We start from the raw sequence: 21384 nt of genomic DNA, 5'->3' as shown, positions 1-21384 counted from the left end.
TTCCATTTATGTTGCTAAGAATTGCAATATGCTTTTGAGGCACTTCAAGAAAAAATGTGAACTGAATGCCAAAATGCTCTACATAGCCAAGAAATCTAAGGAATAATTATTAATTATCTAAGGAATATTCCTTAATAATTAAAGAATTATTAGCTATGACTTGATTAATGCTACATAGTAATTTAAAGACAGTTACAAATAAATCCTGAAAATCCTAGATATCTAATGTTCTAACTTCCAGATTCAGATTTCTTCATAAAATGCACTGTTCATCATTCATTACATTTTGGATCAAGGCAGAATGAAATCTTACATTGAAATAAGTGATAAGATTTTCTGATGGTTGGTCACTTGCTGAATTTAGTATCATCACCAACTGTTGGATAGTATTCATGACAGCCCTAAAGAAAAAAAAAAAGAAAGTAAAAATGCTAAGTCCTAAAGAAATAGTAAATGGAAAAGAAAAGTTACTTATCTGATAAACTTAAACCTACCTGACCTTTAAACTCACTATCTCAATTTGTGTTCCACCAGCTTCCTAAAACATACACTACACAAAGAACTGTATAAATACTACTGCTTAAAAGATAATTAAATTGGACATCTATCTCAATATATTAACCAGTATATTTCTAAATGCATAATCCATTTATTTAAAAAATCATATCAATAAGAAATTTAACAAATTTTTAAATATGATATCTGGTCTTAGATGGAAAATTAGTTAAAATGATATAAATAGTGGCACCGTTTGAACATGAACAACTTTCAATAAATATTAAAAGCTATTCCATTAGTTAAAGTAGTGCTGTGGTGAAGTCCCCCTTATTTGAGACCTTCAAAATGAATACATAAAGAAATATTTAAACATTAGTCCCAGATAATTTCAGCTTCACTTGAAGTTGATCCCCTCAAATCCCTCATAGCTTTGGTTTTACTTCAAACAGCTTCTATTTTCGAGATAACATATATGGCAAGCACTTTAAGAACTCTAAAGTACTCTATATAGATGGCTTTAAAACTAGTTTGAAAATTGTGGATAGGAAGTAAGTTGAGTAAAAGTATGTCTAATTATAGAGGATAAGAAAATGTTTAACTGGAAGGTACATCAGAAAGTGTCAATCTTCTGTTTTACAAAAGGGGAAACAGTACAGGAGCAATTAAGTGATCTGTCCAGGGTTACACAGCTCAGTCCTATGGAAAGGCCCAACCGAGAAACCAATTCTCTTGATTCTCAGGTCAATTCTCAGGTCATTTCCCACCATGCTCCATGTATTTAAGCACCAACAAAATAGTAAACACTACATAAAGAATAATAGTAAAAAGTTTAAAAAAAATAGAAGACCTATACCTAACAGGAGTCTGTGGAGGAATTAGAGGCATCTCTTCATCAGGATGATTTTTTCTTGGCATCCTCTCCATTTCAAAACTAAAAAAGGACAAAAATGTCACTATTTCACACAAAGTCCTTGTTCCTGAAAAGAAATGAACTGCTGAAACTTACAAGTTCTTCCATATAGGTCAAAAGAATAAAACAATACTTTCTTCAATCAATCAACTCTTATTTATAGTTTAATTGAATTGTACAAAGAAAACTGCAATATAAATGATAGTATATGGCCCCATGAATAATCTGCCTGAATATAACATCAAGCATATCTGCTTTAACCATTTCTCTTTGTTACAAGAATTCTATTACATGTATGTGAGTGGAGACTGAAGGAGGAACCATATTGAGAAGTGACTGGTATTTTTTAAAATCAATAAAACATAAAAATAAAGCTGCCTGGAAAAGGATTATGATCTCTGATTTTAGCAGAGTTATTTATATATGTATTTCAAGAAAATATTTTACAAGGTACCTGAAATGCAGATATAATAATAATCTTCTAAGAATTTAAGTGTCAGATTGATTTTCTCCCTAATGGTACTATTAAGCCAACTAAGGTTCAAAAACATAAAAGCTCATCTTCTATCATGATGTCATTCTGAAGTTACAGGAGAAACCACATTTTGAAAGGAAGTATTGTTTTAACTTAGGTGATATTCTGAATTTAACTGCACTAAGATTTTTGGAATACTCTATATAAAACAATTTCATGCTAGAGGCTCCTTACAGATAGAATTTCATATGAAAATGAAAGGGGATATTAAAGTACAATATGATCACAAAATCAAAATGTTCTACAGTATTTTCAAGAATTCCAACATTAGGATTCAGTTATTTTTAAAAACTTGATTTTATTTATGTAAGAATTTGAGATGAGGCTTTTAAGTTTAAAAAGTGACCAAGGAAGGAAATAGCTGAAAGAATATTTTTGATAGTATCTTAAAAAAAAAACAAAACTCTTAGATATTTGAAAAACATACAAAAGGAAAGTTGTTGATATATTTGGTTTGTATAAATAGAAGCCATTTCTCCCCAACCCCCATATAATCCTATAAATGAGAAGAAAAAAAGGAAGGGTGAAAAGGATTACTCTAGTTGTAAAATCCAAATATAATAATAACCTTCCTTTGGAACATTTGTTAATGGCCAAGGATTTTTTTTTTGTTAAGTTACTCTAAATAACATTTCTATCTAAATTGCCTACTAAAATACATGCCAATAAAACTAGCATATTGTCATCCTTTTTGGGTTGCTAGTTTCATCCTTTTAAGATATCTAAAGAATATCAACAAATTAAAATAAAAATTTGCCTTTCACAAACAGAATTATAAAAATATGGCATACCTATCAATAGAATCAACTTGAAGAGTTTTATCATGATCCAGAAAGAGTCTTGCATCCATATCTTTGTTTTTAAGGTAAATTTCTTCATATTGTTTAGAGAGATTTTCAACCTCAAAAAAAGGAGAAAGTTAGTAATATTTTAAATGAATTATAGATATAGATATATATCAATACATAGAAGCAGGTTTTGATTCAAGAATTTTAACAATAATAAAATGTGCATTGAATTTTATATTATACATTAGAAATCCATGTAGTATAAATATGATTGATCTAAAGATAATTTGTAAAAAATATATATTTAAAATATATAACTTCTTTTCGGGCTAATATATATTGACACATTGGGTAATTAACTTGTAAAACAACCAATAAAGTATATCACAGTAGACTGTTTGTTGTTTTTAATCCCACAAAAAACGCCAAGATCCAGCAAACAATACCCCAAAATCAAGTAATCTAATTCTTATTTAAACCTTTTCAATATGTAGTCATTTTTCAAACCCTTAACAAGTCTATGTATGTCCCAATAGTATTCTCATAATCTGGCTTCAAGTAACTCCATTCAGCTAAACATCCCAGAGATATGCTCAGACAATACAAGTACCCTCAACAGAATATGACCCACTCTACAAAATCCTAAATGTTGATACATACTTCTCAACTGACTCAATCATAGTATTATTTACATTAACTCTAGCCATTAATTTCCCTCTCCTAAAATGTGTAACTGATTTTTTTCTTCTTTTTTTTTTTTAAAGGCAATTGGGGTTATATGGCTTATCCAGGGTTACACAGCTAGTAAGTGTCTAAGGGTAGATTTGAGCTCAGGTCCTCCTGACTCCAGGATTTTGCTACCATCTAGTTGCCCCTGATTTTTAAAATTATAACTTAAATCCAATGTTTCCTGAGTAAGATGCCTTGGGTTCACTTCTATTGCTATTTATCAGACTAGTGGGGGGGGAGAATATTGTGAATAGGGAGAAATGCAGAAATGTTCTAAAAGAGGTATTATGGAGGAAAAATGTTTAATTATTTAAATATATTTTATTTTGAATTGTATGAAGGAATAAATATCTAATCCAGGGCTTCTTAACCTTTTTCTCATCATGGACTCCTTTGGTCTAGTGAAATCTATGGACTTTTTCTCAGATAATGTTGTAAAAACATAAAATAAATTACACAGATTACAAAGGAAACCAATTATACTGAAATAGTTGTCAATTTTTTTAAACAACTGCAGAGACTCCAGGTTAAGTACTCCTGAATTATTAACCCCTTTAAAAAAATGAAACAATTTCAAATGAAGAAATTTAGAGTACCTGGATAACAAAAATAACATCACCTGCCTCTCCTTAAAGGAAGTTCAGAAGCCCTTGAAAGAAAGCAGACAGACACAAAAACCTATTTCTTTGTAACGTAAAGAAACTCTATTTCTTTAAAGGGAGGCTAAAGAATATAGGATTATGCCACAGAATTTATGAGCCTAAGAATCACTTAGGGGCATTTAGACCTCCAATACCAAAAAGTCTCTAAAGAAAAATGTAATATTTGTTTTCAACAACAGCTTATATTTAGCTCCTAAAAACAATGAAATTGGCATGAAACCATTAGCAGGTTTTCTTTTTTTACATGTTGTCTCCCCTCAAAGAATACAAGTTCATCCCCAACATTTAGTGCAGTAAGTGGAACATAGTAGGTGCATATTAAAAAGTGCTTTTGGAATGAATAATATTTTTATCACTTGTAACATTCTTACTAATTATTTCTATCAAAATTAAAATAATCTGAAAATAAATCTGAAATAAGATCATCTCTCCCAATTTGACATTCTACTGGTCAATTCTCTGGTAACGTCAAAGTAATCCTTCTGAACTATGATCATCAGATACAGCTACTTTCTCTGTTCTTGTTTATGTATAGGAATGTTTGTGTTTATTCAGTCTGTCAGTAATAATTTATTAAGCACTTACTATGTACCAGGCATTCTGCTAAGCACTAGGAATACAAAGAAAGTAAAAAAATAGGCCTTGCCCTCAAGAAGCTTACATTCGAATGGTAGAGAGAACATGTAAATAACTAGGTACATACTAACATATAGCAAGTAGATGGAAGGTGGTTTGAAAATAGAGACATTAGGAGCTGGGGAGGCCTGGAAATAGCTCCTCTGGAAGATGAGGCATGAGCAGAGTCTTAAGGGAAGCTAGGGAAACTAAGAGGCAGAGGTAAGGGGGCAGAGCATTTCAGAAATGAGCACAGCCAATGAAAAGGTACGGAGATTGGTGATGGAATGTTGTATTCAAAGAACTGCAAGTAAGCTAGCTCATAGGGTATGTGGAGAGGAGTTAAGTATAAGGAGACTAGAAAGGCAGGATGGAGCCAGGTTATGAAGAGCTTTAGATACCAGAGATCATATTTGATACCACAGTTGAGAAGGAGCCACTAAAACTCAATGGAGGGGGGTGGAGGTGGGTGTTAGAGTGACATGGTTAAACTTATGCTTTAGAAAAATCACCTCGGCAGTTGAGCAGAGGATGGAATAGAGGGAGGATAGACTTGAGGCACTAGCAAAGAGGTGATGAGGGCCTGAATTAGGGGTGTGTTTTTTGTATATGGAGAGACAGAAATACATATGTCAGGTGTTGTAAAGGAGAAAAAGAAATGGTTTAGCAACTGACTAGATATATGCAGTCAGTGAGAGTGAGGAGTGAAGATGACACCAAGTTTGGGGGCTTGGGTAACTAGGAGAATGGTGCTATCTTACACAGTAATAGGGAAGTTTAGAAAGGAAAAGTTTTGAGGAGGAAAGATAATGAGTTCTGTTTGACGATACCTATGAAATATCTAGTTCAAAATGTCCAAGAGGTAGTTGGAGATGTGTGCTTACAGCTCAGCAGAGAGACAAGGGCTGGACACACAGAGCTGAGAATAGTGTGCACTGGATGATAATTGAACCTATGAGAGATAATGAGCTCACCAAGTCAGTGCTACAAAGCAAAAAGGACAGCCTTAGGAGAACACCTATGATTGGTGACTGTGACATGAATGAAGACTCAATAGAAACTAAGGAGTAGTTGGACAGATTGAGGAGAACCAGAAGAAAGCAGGATCACAAAAACCTTAAGAGGAAAGAGTGTCCAGGAGGTGATTAATACTGTTAAGTGCTACAGACAGGTAAAGAAGGATGAGGATTGGGAAAAGGCCATTAGACTTGGCAATCAAGAGATCGCTGGCAACTGTGTTGCCAGTTTCATTTGAATGATTTGGTCAGAAGCCAAGTTATCAAGATTAGGAATAGAGCAAAAATTGAAACACCTAGCATAAACAATTTTCTTAAAGAGTTTAGGAGAGATACAGTAGGGAGGATAGGATCAATTGAGAGATTTTTAAGGATAAGGGAGACAGAAGCATGGTTTAGGAAGGTGGGAAGGAAGCAGCAGTTACAGAGAGATTGAGTAAAGATTAAAAGTGGGTTCAATTTTCTGGAAAAGATTGTGGGGAGAGATCCAACTGCGCATATAGAAGAGTTAGCTTTGGCAAGGAGAAAGGCAAGAAGTGGCCAATTAATAAATATTTATTAAGTGCCTATACTAAGTGCCAAGCACTGCACAAAGAGCTGGAGATAACAAATACATAAAAGACAGTTCCTGCCTTCAAGAAACAACAGCAGAAGACAACACACAAAATAAAGCTGAAGGAGAATCAGAGGCAAAAGGTACTTAGAATGAGGGCCTGATGAAGTTCAGAGTAGTGCAGCCAGGTGGGAAGTTAAGGGATGGCTGGGCTGAAGGTTTTGGGAGGAACAGGAGTTTTAGGGTTGGCTTTGGCAAGGAGAAGGGCCATCTCTTCATTACAAACAACAGTGAAGTGGGAAAAGGGAGAGGAAGATGTCTGAATATGAGATGAAGAGGGGAGAAAGGGAGCTCTTGGCAAATGGCCTCTAAGTTTTCATGAGGCAAGATCTTCAATTGAGAGAGTAGAGGTTGTACCATGGGAAGCTTGAAGAGGACTAGGAAAGTTTAGAACAGCCGCCATGGAGAATAGTAAAGTGAATTCATCAGAGAAGAATAGGATGTTTCCCTTACTGCCTTGAGGGCCCAGTTGAGATTAGAATCATAGAATGAAAGATTGTTATGTTTTTCCAGGTCTTTGAATCTAACCTTCCTTCATGTTACAGATGTGGATACTGTGGCCCAAAGGAGTTAAGGAATTGTTAAGGGGGCAGGAGTTGGGAAGGGGAAGAAAATAAGCATTTATATAGCACTTAGTATCAGACATTGTGCTAAGCACTGGTTAAGTTTCTAATACTTTTTAAAACAGGGAAAAGAAACAATATTTCCCTATCTTTCCAATTCATGTTATTTCCCCAGTAATGTTCTTCTACTCTATGGCAATTTTAAAATAAGAAACAATTTTTTTAAAGTGCTATGGCATATCAATTTGAAATTAAATCTTAACATTCATATACAAATATCTCCTTAGAATAATTTTATTTCAAAATTTAAGCTGTCATTTCTGTTTATAAAGTTGCCCACAGGTTTATTCCCATCCACAATACAGCAAAGACATTTATCCATGCTATTTTCTGTATGCTGAATAATTACATAAATGAAAAAGACAAGTTTTAGTAAACCAAAGTTTCAAGTAACATTTTTTTAAAAATTAAGCTTAAGAAAAAAAGTCACTATGATGAAAATCATAGGGTCATTTTAGGTGTGTTAAGCAGACATTTATTCAGAAGTGTTTCCAGGACTTGGCATTTGGAGGCAAGCAAAATCCCACGTAATCAGCTTCAGAAATTCAAGAGATTAAAAATTGCATGATGTTACATACTGCAAATTATTTTTAAATCACCATATTAATGTCAGTATTTGAAATATACAGCAAACATGTATAGCACATCTGGCCATCTGTTGTCTTCAAAGAGCTATTATTACCATTGCAATACCTCAGATGGGATGGCACTTGTGCTTCCTTTCCTTACTTCCTCTCCTTTCCCTACCTTCCTAGAGGATATGCTACTCACCTGTACTGAAGCTCTGCCACATCTGTAAAGCAGTTTATGTATAGCGATAATTAATCACAAATTTAAAACTAAACATGGAAAAATTACCCAGTCACATCAATCACAATTTGATTTTCTTCTTTGTTCCCATGACTCTATACCACAATTTCTAATAATCCGCTTCACCTTTCCCCACTGCCTTCTACTGCTCACAAATTAAAAGTTTAATTTAATCTTTACTTACCTACTAAAATTTCTTCAAAGCAGTTAGTACATTGTATTTGATACATAAATGTATTTAAAGAATATATTTGATGAAAAGACCTCAATTGACCTAGAATTTAGAATAACTTCCAAATGCCTAATTTGCTTTACATGTTACATAATCTACATGCCATTATCTAAATTATAAAGTCAAAAGCATCATTCCACAAAACTGGAATGATTTTAGCTATGATTCTCAATATAGCTATGAATTACAATGTCTTAGTAACTAAAATATTTAGATTTGAATACATAAAATGATTTGCCAGAAACTTCCCACTTTCTCCCTGTTGAGGGCTGATCTTAAGAGTCTGATAAGGGTTTAAGATCCAAGGCAGAGTTTGACCTCTGCCCAGGCTTTTACCTGTAAGGGCTCGATGATTAAGTGGTACAGCTCTTCAATCCCTTCCTGATTAGGAGGTCTCTGACACATTCCTTCTCACTCTTTGAACCTTAGATTTACACATTCACTCCTCTATGCAGGTGGCACCAAGGTGCCTCAGAAAACCTTGGAAAATACAACCCAACCTAGGAACCCTGATAACGAGGAAATTCATGTTGTCATATCCTCAGCAGATGTTCTGGGGAGTATCTCACGGGGAGGACTCTCTGAAGTTAGGCTAGATTTTCTCTATATATCCTGTACCCTCAGATGAATAAACTGAGTCAGTAATTCTGCTCCGCCTGGCCCATGTCACAAGTTATTTCACACCTCTCCGTTTGGTGTACAATCTGGTTGCGGGCAACATCTCCCCTTTCTCCTCCCACAAGTTATTCTAAAGTATGCAGTAATAATATTACCACAAAATACTCACTGGAACTCATAGCCTACCCAAGCTCTACTACCCTCACCTTATCTCTTCCCCTCTCTATCACTTTAGTCACAATTGGAGTTGGGCTAAGTATTTCATCAATCAGTACATCTCTCTACAACATTTCTAGGTTAACTATTTGCTTCCTTCACCTCCTAAAGCTACTTCCCAGGACTAATATCTCCAAACCCCATTCCCTTGCTCATGCTACAAAACAGCCTGATATTTACTTCTATCCCAAAGTTCAGCCAAACCACTCATCCCAAGGGGTGCTCCTGCTTCTGCTCAGTAATCTCCCCACAGTGAAAGGATAAAGGAAGAGACAGAAATGGATCCTTCAATCCTCTTAACTCAACAGAGGAATCAACAAGATTCAAATTAGAGTGTGGGGTCAGGAGACAAGAAAGTGATAGAAAACCCTAAAGCTAGAATATAAACTGAAAAAAAAAAAGCCCAAAGTGTTTGGACAAAGAGTTTCTGAGCAGGAAGGTCTCCCTTGGCAAATGCCTCTTCTACACAAATCTACTTAAAGTGGAAAAAGCAGAAATTATGAAGTAAAAGCCCTGGGCTGAGTTCCAAGGGTTCATATTAATCTAAAGCTAACTAAACAGGACCAGAGTCAATACAACACTTTCTTTTCTCTGTATTTGCCTTTGTACTTCAAATATGAAATATAACTTCAAAGGAAATTTAAAATAATCACTTTTTGAATTATAACATATGTAAAGATGTTTAGCAAAAACATTTTAAAACATTATTTAAACATTTTTAAATTAAAACTAGAAATTTAGAAGCCTTAATCTGATGCTTTAAAGAAAACTATAGGGAGGCTACTAAAGACAGTACTTGGGAAATTTACAAATATGCCATAATTCTTATTTATATCTTACATTCAAAAGGATTTTTTTGCACAACACATATCAATCATTCTTCCAGATAAAATTTCTTTACTTGGCTATAAGATATGATATATTGCAAAATACATTTAAGAATGTTAGAAAATTATAATAAATCACAAGATACATCAATTTTTTTAGGAAAAAATCTTTTAGCTTACCTCTGGTAATCCATTAGAAGCTGCAATACCAAGAGACTTCAGGAAGGGTAGAAAGTTTTTGAAATATACATTTTTTACCTGAAGAAAATCAAGTTAGAACATTACCACTAAGATTGTTTTAAAAATGTAATTATTCACTTTCCATTTGCTTCAATTCTATCATTTATATTAACTTTAGAAACACTCCAATCAAAAGATAATTATCTACATATTTGGCTGATAATTATACATTACAGCTAATACTTGGAAGCAACCCCTGCAGAAATGTGGTCTGGCAACTGCTCCCTGAAGGTGCTACAGCCACAGCTACTAAGAACTCAAAAAAGCAAGTTCTTATCACCAAAGTCTTTGGCATTGCAAATGGTTCAGCATCAGAAACTGACATGATTTATCAGTAAAAATGACATGAAAGAAGAGGCATTACCATCTGCTTCATTGCTGTACCCTAAGGACCATGAAACCTTTCCATCTGATTTGCAGCTAAAAACTTCCATATCTATTGTCTTTCCCACTAGAACATGAGCTCCTTGAGAGAATGGACTATCTGACTTTTCTATTTGTAACCCCAGTGCTTAGCACAGCACTTTGAACACAGCAGGCACTTAATAAATGTTTTATTCATTCATTCACTGATACCATGATATTCAATTACTGTTGATTCTCAACAATCAAATTTATGACACGATGGGCAAATTTTAATTTTTAGACTAGTTTTCTCTCAGCCACCTCAATAAGCTTCTGGGTCACTTTCCTCACTGGTCATTTGATGTCTACTCAATGAATAAATTTAATAGCCTAAGCAAAGCATATTTAAGTTAATCTATCCAAAAAACCTCATTAATTTCAAAGCTAAGGATGCTCATCTTTGGGAGATCTCTTCACCTTTCAAGATCCAATCAGCCTTTGTATTCACACCACATCTCTGCCCCTCTGGTTGAAGGGTGAAGGAACTCTAAAATTTTCTTTTTAGGAAGGGACTCAGGGATAAGAATTCACTATGTGACAAAAACTGCTGGGAAAATGGGAAAACAACATGGCAGAAACTAGGTAAAGACCAACATCTTACACCGTATATCAAGATATGGTGAAAATGAGCATATGAATTAGACATAAAGGGTGATGCCATAAGCAAATTAGAAGGGCAAGGAATAATCTATCTGTCAGATCTTTGGATAAGGGAAGAATTTAAGACCAAACAAGAGATAGGCAGCATTACAAAATGGAAAACAGATAATTTTGATTATATTAAAGTTTTTGCACAAACAAAACCAATGCAACCAAGATGAGAAGGAAAGCAGAAAGACAGGAAACAATCTTTATAGCAAGTGTCTCTATGCCTCATTTCTCAAACAGAGAGAACTGAGTCAAACTTATAAGACTATAAGCCATTCCACAACTGATAAATGATCAAAAGATATGAACAGGCAGTTTTCAGATGAAGAAATCAAAGCTATCTATGGGCATATGAAAAAGTGCTCTAAATCACTTTTGATTAGAGAAATGCAAATTAAAACAACTTTGATGTACTACCTCATACCTATCAGAGTGGCTAACATGACAAAAAAGTAAAATAATAAATGTTGGAGAGGATGTAGGAAAATTGGGACACATGCAGTACTGCTGGTAGAGTTGTGAACTGATCCAACTATTCTGGAGAGCAATTTGGAACTATGCCCAAAGGGCAATCAAACTGTGCATACCCTTTGATCCAGAAATACCAACATTAGGTCTACATCCCAAAGAGATCACAAAAAAGGGGAAAGGACCCACATGTACAAAAATATTTATAGCAACTCTTTGTAGTGGCAAATAATTGGAAATTGAGAGGATGCCCATCATTGGGGAATGGCTGAACAAGCTGTGGTATATGAATGTAATGAAATACTATTGTGCAATAAGAAATGGTAAGCAAGTGAATTTCAGAAAAACCTGGAAAGACTTGTATGAATTGATGCAGAGAGAAATGAGAAGAACCAAGAAAACCTTGTACACAGTAGCAGCAACACTGTGTGATGATCTACTATGAAGGACTTAGCTCTTCTCAGCAACATAATGATGGGAGACAATTACAAAGGGCTCATGATAGAAAATACTATCCTCATCCAGAGAAAAAACTGATGTACTCAATGCAAATCAAAGCATATTATTTTCACTTTATTTTTCACATGGTTTTTCTCCTTTTGGTCCATTGGTTCTTTCATAAATGTGACTAATATGGAAATATGCTTTACATGATTGCACATATATAACCTATATCAAATTTCTAACCATTTTAGGGGGAGGGGAGGGAGGGAGAAAAATTTGGAACTCAAAAATTTTTTAAAGTGAATGGTAAAAACTGCCTTTACATATAATTGAAAAAAATACTATATATATATATTTTTTAATGAAGGAACTCAGGCCAGCCATCTCTTCATTTCCCATGGCTTTGCACTCTTTTGGACTTCTTTGTACTTCATTGGACTTCATCATGCCCCTTTTCTTCCCCCAATTTTCAGCTTCCTTTTGTATGTTGTCTTCCCCCATTAGATTTTAAGCTCTTTGACGGGGCAGGGACTGTGGCTTTTTTTTGGATTTGGCACATAGTAGTAAATATTAATCAAAGTTCATGGACAAACTGACTGATCCTCTCCTTTCACCCCTCCCCATCAATGACTACTGTTTGTTGCAACAGGATAGAGGATGAGAAAGGGTGTGGAGTGTGCAGACAGGTTATCTGCTGCAGAAAGGTAATCCCTGTGAAATTCCCAAGAACAAGCCTGTGAGTCAGTTTGTGTATCCCTGATTAAGTATGGAGGCTAGCAGGGGAAAAGTGAAAAGTAAGGACATTCAGGAGAGCTACCCAGAGATGCCACTGCTAGGCATATACCCCAAGGAGATTAATGACAAAAAGACAGGCTCCACATAGAGCAAAATATTTATCAGAGGATTTTTTGTTACCAGAAAAAAACTAGAAACAAAGTACATATCCACTGACAGCCCAAAGAAAACTCTACACACAATGACTGCAACAAAACAATCAAAACTGAATATTACAAAATTATAATGACTAAGCTTGGCCCCAAGAAGAAGTAAGAGAAGACAGTTCTCGCCTCTCCTTTGCAGAGTTGCAAATCCACAGGTGTGGAATATTACATTTAACACCAAGCCTTTTTTTTTTTTAATTGTGTTTGATGAGGTTTTCCTGAAGTTTTGTTTTCCTTATATATTTTCCTGTCCTTCCTTTATAGAGGAGCAGAAACTGGACTCTTAATTCACTTCACTTTTCATCTGATGCTCTGCATAGTTTCAAATTCAAGGAATAAGGATACAGCACAGCAAGCTTGTCACCCCCCCCCAATAAGTTCATCACTTCTAAACTCACCACCATGCTGCTATCTCAAGTTTTAATTAACACCACCGCCCCCAGTCTCCTCTTCTCAGATTAGAGGGCTAGAGGATGGAAGATTGAACCCCTCCCAGAAACTGGACTCTCAGCTCAATCTACTTTGTATCTGCAGTTCTGCTGGGTCTCAGCTCCACAGAATAAGATATCCTAGTGGCAGGTCTCCACTGGTGTTCCTTTTCTGCCTCCCGCCCCCAGCTTTCCTGCCTCCTTTTTTGGGTATTGTTTCCCCCTTCAGATTGTAAACTCTTTTTATTAATTGTATCTCCAGGGCTTACCACAGTGCCTGGCACATAATAGGCATTTAATAAATGTTTATTAGGTTGGATTTAAAAACCAAAGACAGCAATAAAAATTTATTCTTTAAAAAAGTTTGATACAATTATATGCATCACATACACAGAACAAAAAACCTATGGTAAAGCAAAATTTGCACCTAGATCCAATTTTACTTTCAAAGAAAAATGATGTAAAAATTACCTCATCAATATTACATTCATGCTCTTTACAAAGAACTTCAATGACTCTCGTGTCAGTCTCTGGTTGTCTTGCTATCCGTGCACTCCTGTTTTGACCTCGCCTTGGTGTTCTGGGTGAACCATTAATAGATAATGTACTCACTGCAGTTTCTGTAATAACAAAATAGGCCATAAATGTTAATACATTCCTTGTTCTATGTAATGAAATATTTGACACATAACAGAACTTATCAAAAAGACTATTAGTTTCATTATCCTACCTCCAAACCATTCTTCCTCACAAGAATAAAACTTGCTATTTCATATTTTAAGCATACAAACTAGGTGCTTATAACAGATTTTGCCAATATCTAGCCCAGGGGTAGGGAACTTGCAGACTCAAGGCCACATGTGGCCCCCTAAGGTCTTCAAGTGTGGCCCTTCGACTGAATCCAAACTTCACAGAACAAATCCCCTTAATAAAAAGATTTGTTCTGTAAAACTTTCAAAAGGCTGCACCTAAGGACCTAGAGGCCCACATGTGGCCTTGAGACCACAGGTTCCCCACCCCTGATCTAGCCCTTAGACTAAACCAATGGCACTTACACAAATACAATGCCCCATACTCAAGTTAATAGTTTGACAAAGGAGAAAAAGGAAGGATCTGGTTTACAAACTTATTCAGGCAGTGAGTTTGCAGAGAACATATAATAGACATTTTTCTACCTTAAAGAACATAAAAAAATGACTCATAAGAATTTGCCAAGTGTTTAAAAGATAAGATCACAGGATTATAAATTTGTAGCTCATGAGGAACCTTAAAGGCCATCAAGACCAACATCTTCATTTTACTGATGAAGAAACAGACTGAGACAAGTGAAGCTACTTGCCAAGAGTCACGAAGTTTTTAAGTGTCAGAGGCTACATTTGAACTGAAGTCTTCCTGATTCTGAATTCAAGGTAATATCCATTACCAATATATAGCCTTTTTGCACTTTATTGCTCCAAAAATGAGTCACACTTCCCTACTACCACCACCAAATATAGATTATAAAAAGCTTGAATGAGACCTTTAATTTATAAGTAGGTTTTTTCCTTTGAAAAATATTTCCTTTTACTGGTGCAGCCTACATTCAGGACAACATATGTTAAATCAATTTAGATAAATTAAAGACACTTAGTATTTTTCAAAAGGTAAATGATTTCACCAGTGCGAGCACTTTGTCCACCAACAGCACAAACCTTCCATATCTTAATAGAGTTTAATGAGATAGTAGTCCCTCTCCCAAAAATCACTACATGATGTGCCAACCTCTTGGTGAGAAATTGAGATATCCTTATAACAGATGTATAAATACAATTTATGGAAGCTGAGGAGTTTAACTGGCAAAGGTCTGGATCGATTGAGGCCTGGGCAAAACTGGCTCAGATCTAAGGACACAAAAGTTTGATAATGGCCCAGGTGCATCAGTGATGCTAAGAGGACTCTTCTTCCATTTCTTTCCAAAGTGCTGTTTTGCTGGAGATGTGGCTACACTGTAAGGACTGAAGAGCAGTTATCTCAGAAATGGAATTAACTAAAGAAGGAAGGAAGAAAGAGATAGTAATAAGGAATTATTATAGCTATTGCCAAGTGATAAAGATGTGAACTCAAGGACAAGCAGTACCTACAATAAGCTAACTTGCCCACATTAACAACTATATAATGAAAAACAATGGCTGGATTTCCAAGACTGATGATAGCAAGACATTTGGATAGGAATAAGAAAAAAGTGATGTCTTTGAGCACCATGAAAATGGAAGGAAAGTGGAATGGGGCTTACTACTTCTACAAGCTGATCCTCATAGCTATCTGCTAGAACAAGGAGGAATCTGTATATATTAAATTATAATAAATATATCAAGCACTATGCTTTTATGTATATTTGTGCTATGTTATTCTATAACTCTGGCTCTCTATAGGATATGAGAAAGAGAAAGGGAGCCCATGAAAAGAAAGAGTGCCAGAGCTAACAATACTAATATAATAGACTATGATGAATATGTTAAGAGAAACCAATCAAGAAATAAAATCCTGGAGAAACTAAAATCAATTAAAATTCTGCAGTTCATGTGATCATGTAGATTTGTCTTATATGCACGCTTAGTACAAAATATATTGCCTCAGAATAGAAGAAACATCTTATCTAGTACCTTATGGTGTTAAGCATAAGTACCTTCCACCTTGGTCTTACCAAGCAAGGCATTCCATCTATTAATTAATCAATTTATTAAGTACCTACCATGTGCCAGGCACTGTACTATGTACAAATACAAATGAAGCAATTATGCCTTTCAGAAGGGGAGGCATTAAATACAAAAGAATATGCTGGCAAGTAAGGGCCAAACCTAGGCCCAAGTCCAGGCGACCAGTACCATCTGCCTGGGGGATAAGGGAGCTAACACTCAACCACTCACCAGCCCGTCTCCACTATCCCCTGCCCCTTCTACCAGCCACTCTATAATATTAACAGAAGCAAGAACAAGCTGGCCAATCCCAGACCCAGTCCTAGCTAACAGAACCACCACAGCCCGGAAGACCAGTACTAGGGGGCACTAAAAAGAAAGGTTGGCCATGGAAGGTAAAGGGAAAGATAACCTCTGGGGGCTGGAGATGGGCAGGAGAACCACCACTATCACTACTCTACTTCCTCCACCAGCCACCACAGTAGAAGAGCAGGAGAACCTGCAGCCACAGGTCAGGCCAAACCTAGACCAAGACCCAGCCCATCACCCTCTGCAACACTCCCTAGAGACAGTGGGCTTCACTATCCATCTGCCACCCATTATAACCTCTATGTCTTCTCCTGTTTCTCTACCTATGAATGTACTAATCAAAAAGAAGTTATTTAGGATTAAACTATTTCTAGCCCCCTCCTCCCATTCTTTCATCCCTATCACCTCAACCCTGTCTCACTCATGTCCCACTGCCATGCTGCCCATCCCATCCATCATGCCCATTTCAGGACAAACAAATTTCTCTTTATCCTGAAATCTTTCTTTCACATTCCTTCCATTTACTAGCCCTTACTGAAACCTAGCTGCCTTGGCAACACTGCATCCCTGCCTATCCTCTCTAGCACTGGCCATACACCTCCTCTTATTGCTCAACCCTCAATCCCCCTATACTGGTCCTAGAGGAGGAATCAGAGTACTCCTTGCTCCCTGTTGTCACTTTCAGACTTCAACTTTATCTCCATCACTCTGCAACCTTTCAAACACCTTTGAAAAACATTCAATCAAAATTTCCCACCCAGTTCAAATATTAGTGACTGCAATGCACAGGTCATTCTCCCTTCTTTCTCAAAGAATTCAGCATCTGGTTCACCAGAAACCTTTCCCATCAACTCCTGCCCTTACACTAAGGAACTTCAGTATCACAGAAACAGTCTCTTACTTTCCTATACTTCAGTTTCCTTAAATTCTATGACCTACTTCTTTACCTCATCTCAGACACACATAGGTATGGTCACACATTAGATTTTACCATTACTCATAAATATTCCACTTCCTAGCTAGAAAGTCTGAAATCTCCCTATCTGACCATAACTTCCTGTCCTTCCACCTCTTCTTATGCTTCCCCCTCCTAAACCCAATACTTCACCCTCATCAAGACATGCAATCTCTCCATCCCTCCGTACTTTCTCAGACCATTACCTCAACTCTGACTTTACTTTCCTCCCTCACCAATCTCAATCCAATGATCAGATGTTTTAACTCTACACAGTTCTAGAATTCCTTGTACCCATATCTTATTGCCGCCAAACTTCAGCCTTGGATTATTCCCACCAACCACCTCCTCTGTTCCTACTCATGAACTACTGAACACAGATGGACCAAGTTTCACAACTGTGTTTATTACAATACAAATTAATGTCATCCAACCTCAACTAATACAAACCAAAGCCCAGTCTTTGGTCAAAATCTTTTTAATGTTTAAAAATGGGTATTATTTTAATTTAAATATATTTATTTCATTACTCACTGAAGTGAAAGACAACAGGAGTTCATATTCAGAAAGGTCAGTCACATACAACAAAACAAAGCAGATAAGCTATTACTCATATAAAATGTATACATGTACCTCACGCCACCAGACTGATTTTAATATATGTATATATAGATACATGTGTATATATAAATACTTATTTATATCATAAAATGTTAAATTATGGATTTTTTGTTTTTTATTTAAAGTCAGAATTTCAGATTTCACAAAATAATATGAGCATAATCACTGAGAAAAATACCTTTTCAGTATTTAGTAATATTGAATAAGATCACGGAATACTTACTATATGGCTCCTTGAGCACTGCAGGAGGTGAGAGTTTGATAAAATAGTCAAGGACACACAACATTAACTGAAATGAAATCACCAGATCATCCTCCATCTGTAATACTTCCCCTAGAAATAAAAACAGTTGACTTTTTAAAATTGTCTAGTGATTAAGATCAATAAGTTGTAAAAAGTTTAGTATATTAACCATACTAAAGGAATGTTTACTATTTTGCAAAAAGAGGAAACATATTTCAAACGATCTATTTATAAGATCATAGATTTGGAGCTGGAAGAGACCTTGGAGGTCACCTAGTCCAATCCCCTCATTTCACAGATGAGGATTTTGAGACTCACAGGGACTTGCCCAAGGTATGCAGGTAGCAAGTATCAGAATTAGGATTTGAACTAAGATCCTCTAATTCTAGAGTCAGTAATCTTTCCTTTGTACCATGCTGCCTCCAGTGGTATACATATATTTACATATATAAACTACACATAAAAATATAAGCACTATAAAAAATATAATAACCTCTGTCCTCCAAAAGTTTGTATTCTAAGGTAACAATAACAGATATTATAAGTATGTGCATTTATTATATATATTTCCACACAAGGCACATGAGTGTACATATATGTAATATTATATAGATGGATACACACACATACATATGCATATATTTGTGTATATAGAGAGAGATATACACACACATATATGTATATGTGTATGTGTGTAGGTATATTATTCCAAAATTCTTAGTGCACTTTTAACCTATTAAAGCTTAAAAATGCACTAGGACTTTTCACACACAGTCTTCCTCTGGAAATAAAAGTTCACATTTTTCATTAAGTCTAGTGATTAAGATCAATAAGTTCTAATTTATTATATTAACCATTACTAGGAGGGCAACTAGGTGGTGCAGTGGATAGAGAGGTGGGCCTGGTGCTAGAAAGACCTGAGTTCAAATCCATCTCCATACACTAACTAGCTGTGTGATCTTGGGCAAGTCATCAATTGCCTTCATTTCCCAAACTGTAAAATGGGGATAACAAGCACCTACCTCATAGGGTTGTTGTCAGGATCAAATGAGATAATATTTGTAAAATGCTTAGCACAGTTCCTGGCACATAGTAGGAGCTATGCAAATGCTCATTCCCTTCCCTCCCCTCTATTAGATGAATGTTCACTATTTTACAAAGAGGTAAAATATATTTCAAATACCTGCATAGGGCTATGCATATATATGTACATATAGGGGCAGCTAGGTGGTGCAGTGGATAGAGCACTGGCCCTTGAGTCAGGAGGACCTGAGTTCAAATCTGGCCTCAGATAGATAACACTTACTAGCTGTATGACTCTGGGCAAGTCACTTAACCCAAACTGCCTCATATTTAAAAAAAAAAAAGAGTATACATACATATATACATTTACAGCACATACCCATATACATATACATTTACCCACTTTGAGAGTGTATCAGAAATACATTTCAAGCAGGCTTTCAAAATATGTGAGTACAGCATGGAAACATGCAATACACTGCTATGTACCCCAAATTTGGCTATTAAGATGTACTACCGTTGTTTTCAAGGATGTACATCAATCATTAATGGTCAATATACGACATCTGAAAAACTCAACAATAGTCCCTTAAAGTTTACAATGCATTTTGTATACAACAATTCTATGAAACAGAGAATGCAATATGATTATTTGTACTTTAGGAATTAGGAAAATGAGGCTCAAAAAAATTAAACAACTTGTCCAAAGTCATGCTTCTAGTTAGTCTTTATGATAGCACCACAGACAATAAGGTGAGCTAAATACTTACATCCTAGATAAGTCTACATAAATTGCTCAAAGGAAATAAAATACACAGTGAGAAAAATAATAGCTTCTACATGTGAACAAACTACTAATCCAGATAATACTGGACTGTGGGTAGGGTAATGATAACACTGATGATGTAGAACAGGCAAGACTGAACTGAAATTTTATTTCTATTGTTTCTTCCAAGGAGAATGATCTCTCTGGAAACTAAAAATTCAAGATAAGCAGCAAAGTAAGAAAATACCTAGCTGTCCTCACAAATTCACATGACTCAGCCCTGATGAACTACATCCCAGGTTATTGAAAGAACTGGCAGATAAGACTACTGAGCCATTGTCAGGTATCTTTTTGAAGATCATGGAGAATGGGAGAGACACTGAAAGCTCAGAGATTTGGAAGTGTAAGCCCAATCAAAAAAACAGCAACAACAAACAGAAGAGAAGGAAGTCTGTACAATAAAGACAGAGTATCAGTTTGATTGCTATTTCTTGCAATATTATAGAACACTATTAACAGAGTAGTTTGTGAGTATTTAGAAATTGAAGGAGAATTCACTAAAAGTTAATGAAACACAAAGATCAACTAACCCAGACCCTTCATTTTACAGATAGGGAAGTAGAGGCCTGGAGAGGGGAAATGTAATACAGTTAGGTCCTGCTTAGGAGACATGAATAATGAACCCAGGGAAGTGGGTTGCATTATTCAATTTTCCACTACATATTTCCACTTGGCTAGAACCAACTACCATAATTTATAAATAATTAAAACTTTGAATGGTGCACTTTTAAATATGTGACCATTTCAAAGGATTCATAATTTGCACTAATCAAGACTTAGCTGTACCGAGTCACAAAGGTAATGAGTGGCAGTGCCAAAATGAAAACTGAGAGGTTCTGACTGCAAATGCAGTACTCTTTCTACTCTACCATACTGCCTCAGCAATGCTACATAAGGAAAAGTCATGCTCCATTAACTTCATTTCCTCTTTTGAAGGTTACTAGACTGCTAGATTAGGGGAATCCTATAGACACAGCGTACCTAGATTTCAGCAAAACGCTTGACACAGTCTCACATGTTATGCTAGCGGCCAAGATGGAGAGATACAAGCCAGATAACAGTACAGTTGTTAGCTATGTAATTGGCTGAATTCAATCCCAAAGTCAATCAGTTTTTAGGGAGGTCTCAAGGTTAGTACTCCAGGCATCTGTCAATCCTGTGCTATCCAACAATTTTATCAATGATTTCGATGAATACATAACATGCTTATCAAGTTTGCAGATGACACAAAGCTGTAAGTATTAGTCAAGATATTGGATGCCAGAGTCAGGTCCAAAAAGATTTAAATGGCAACAATAATAAATGGGATAAATGACAACATGATTAAGTTTAAGAGAGATAAATTTAAGTCTTATACTTGGTTTCAAAAAATTAACTCCACAGGAGTGAGATGGGAGAGGTGTGGCACTAGACAATAGTTTATCTTAAAGAGTTTTAGGGGTGTTAGACTACAAGCTTAATACGA

The 21384-nt window shown here is 35.7% G+C and overlaps 1 protein-coding gene across 2 annotated transcripts in view; it reads right to left on the bottom strand.

The window, feature by feature from the left end:
- The window catches only part of RB1 (RB transcriptional corepressor 1), a 184702-nt gene that overhangs the window by 123093 nt on the left and 40225 nt on the right, over positions 1 to 21384 (bottom strand). For both annotated transcript variants that reach the window (XM_020993794.2, XM_020993795.2), the window contains exons 7-12: positions 18050 to 18160; positions 13738 to 13886; positions 9873 to 9950; positions 2735 to 2844; positions 1352 to 1429; positions 314 to 401 (exon numbers count right to left, since the gene is read on the bottom strand). In XM_020993794.2, coding sequence (XP_020849453.1) covers positions 314 to 401; positions 1352 to 1429; positions 2735 to 2844; positions 9873 to 9950; positions 13738 to 13886; positions 18050 to 18160 — 614 coding nt within the window. The remainder of the gene's footprint in view (positions 1 to 313; positions 402 to 1351; positions 1430 to 2734; positions 2845 to 9872; positions 9951 to 13737; positions 13887 to 18049; positions 18161 to 21384) is intronic.

This window comes from Phascolarctos cinereus, unplaced genomic scaffold, assembly GCF_003287225.1.
Source record: "Phascolarctos cinereus isolate Bilbo 61053 unplaced genomic scaffold, phaCin_HiC Scaffold_726;HRSCAF=1367, whole genome shotgun sequence".
Taxonomy (NCBI): domain Eukaryota; kingdom Metazoa; phylum Chordata; class Mammalia; order Diprotodontia; family Phascolarctidae; genus Phascolarctos; species Phascolarctos cinereus.
Note: the sequence above shows the minus strand (reverse complement) of the source record. Positions and strands in the feature narration are given on the sequence as shown.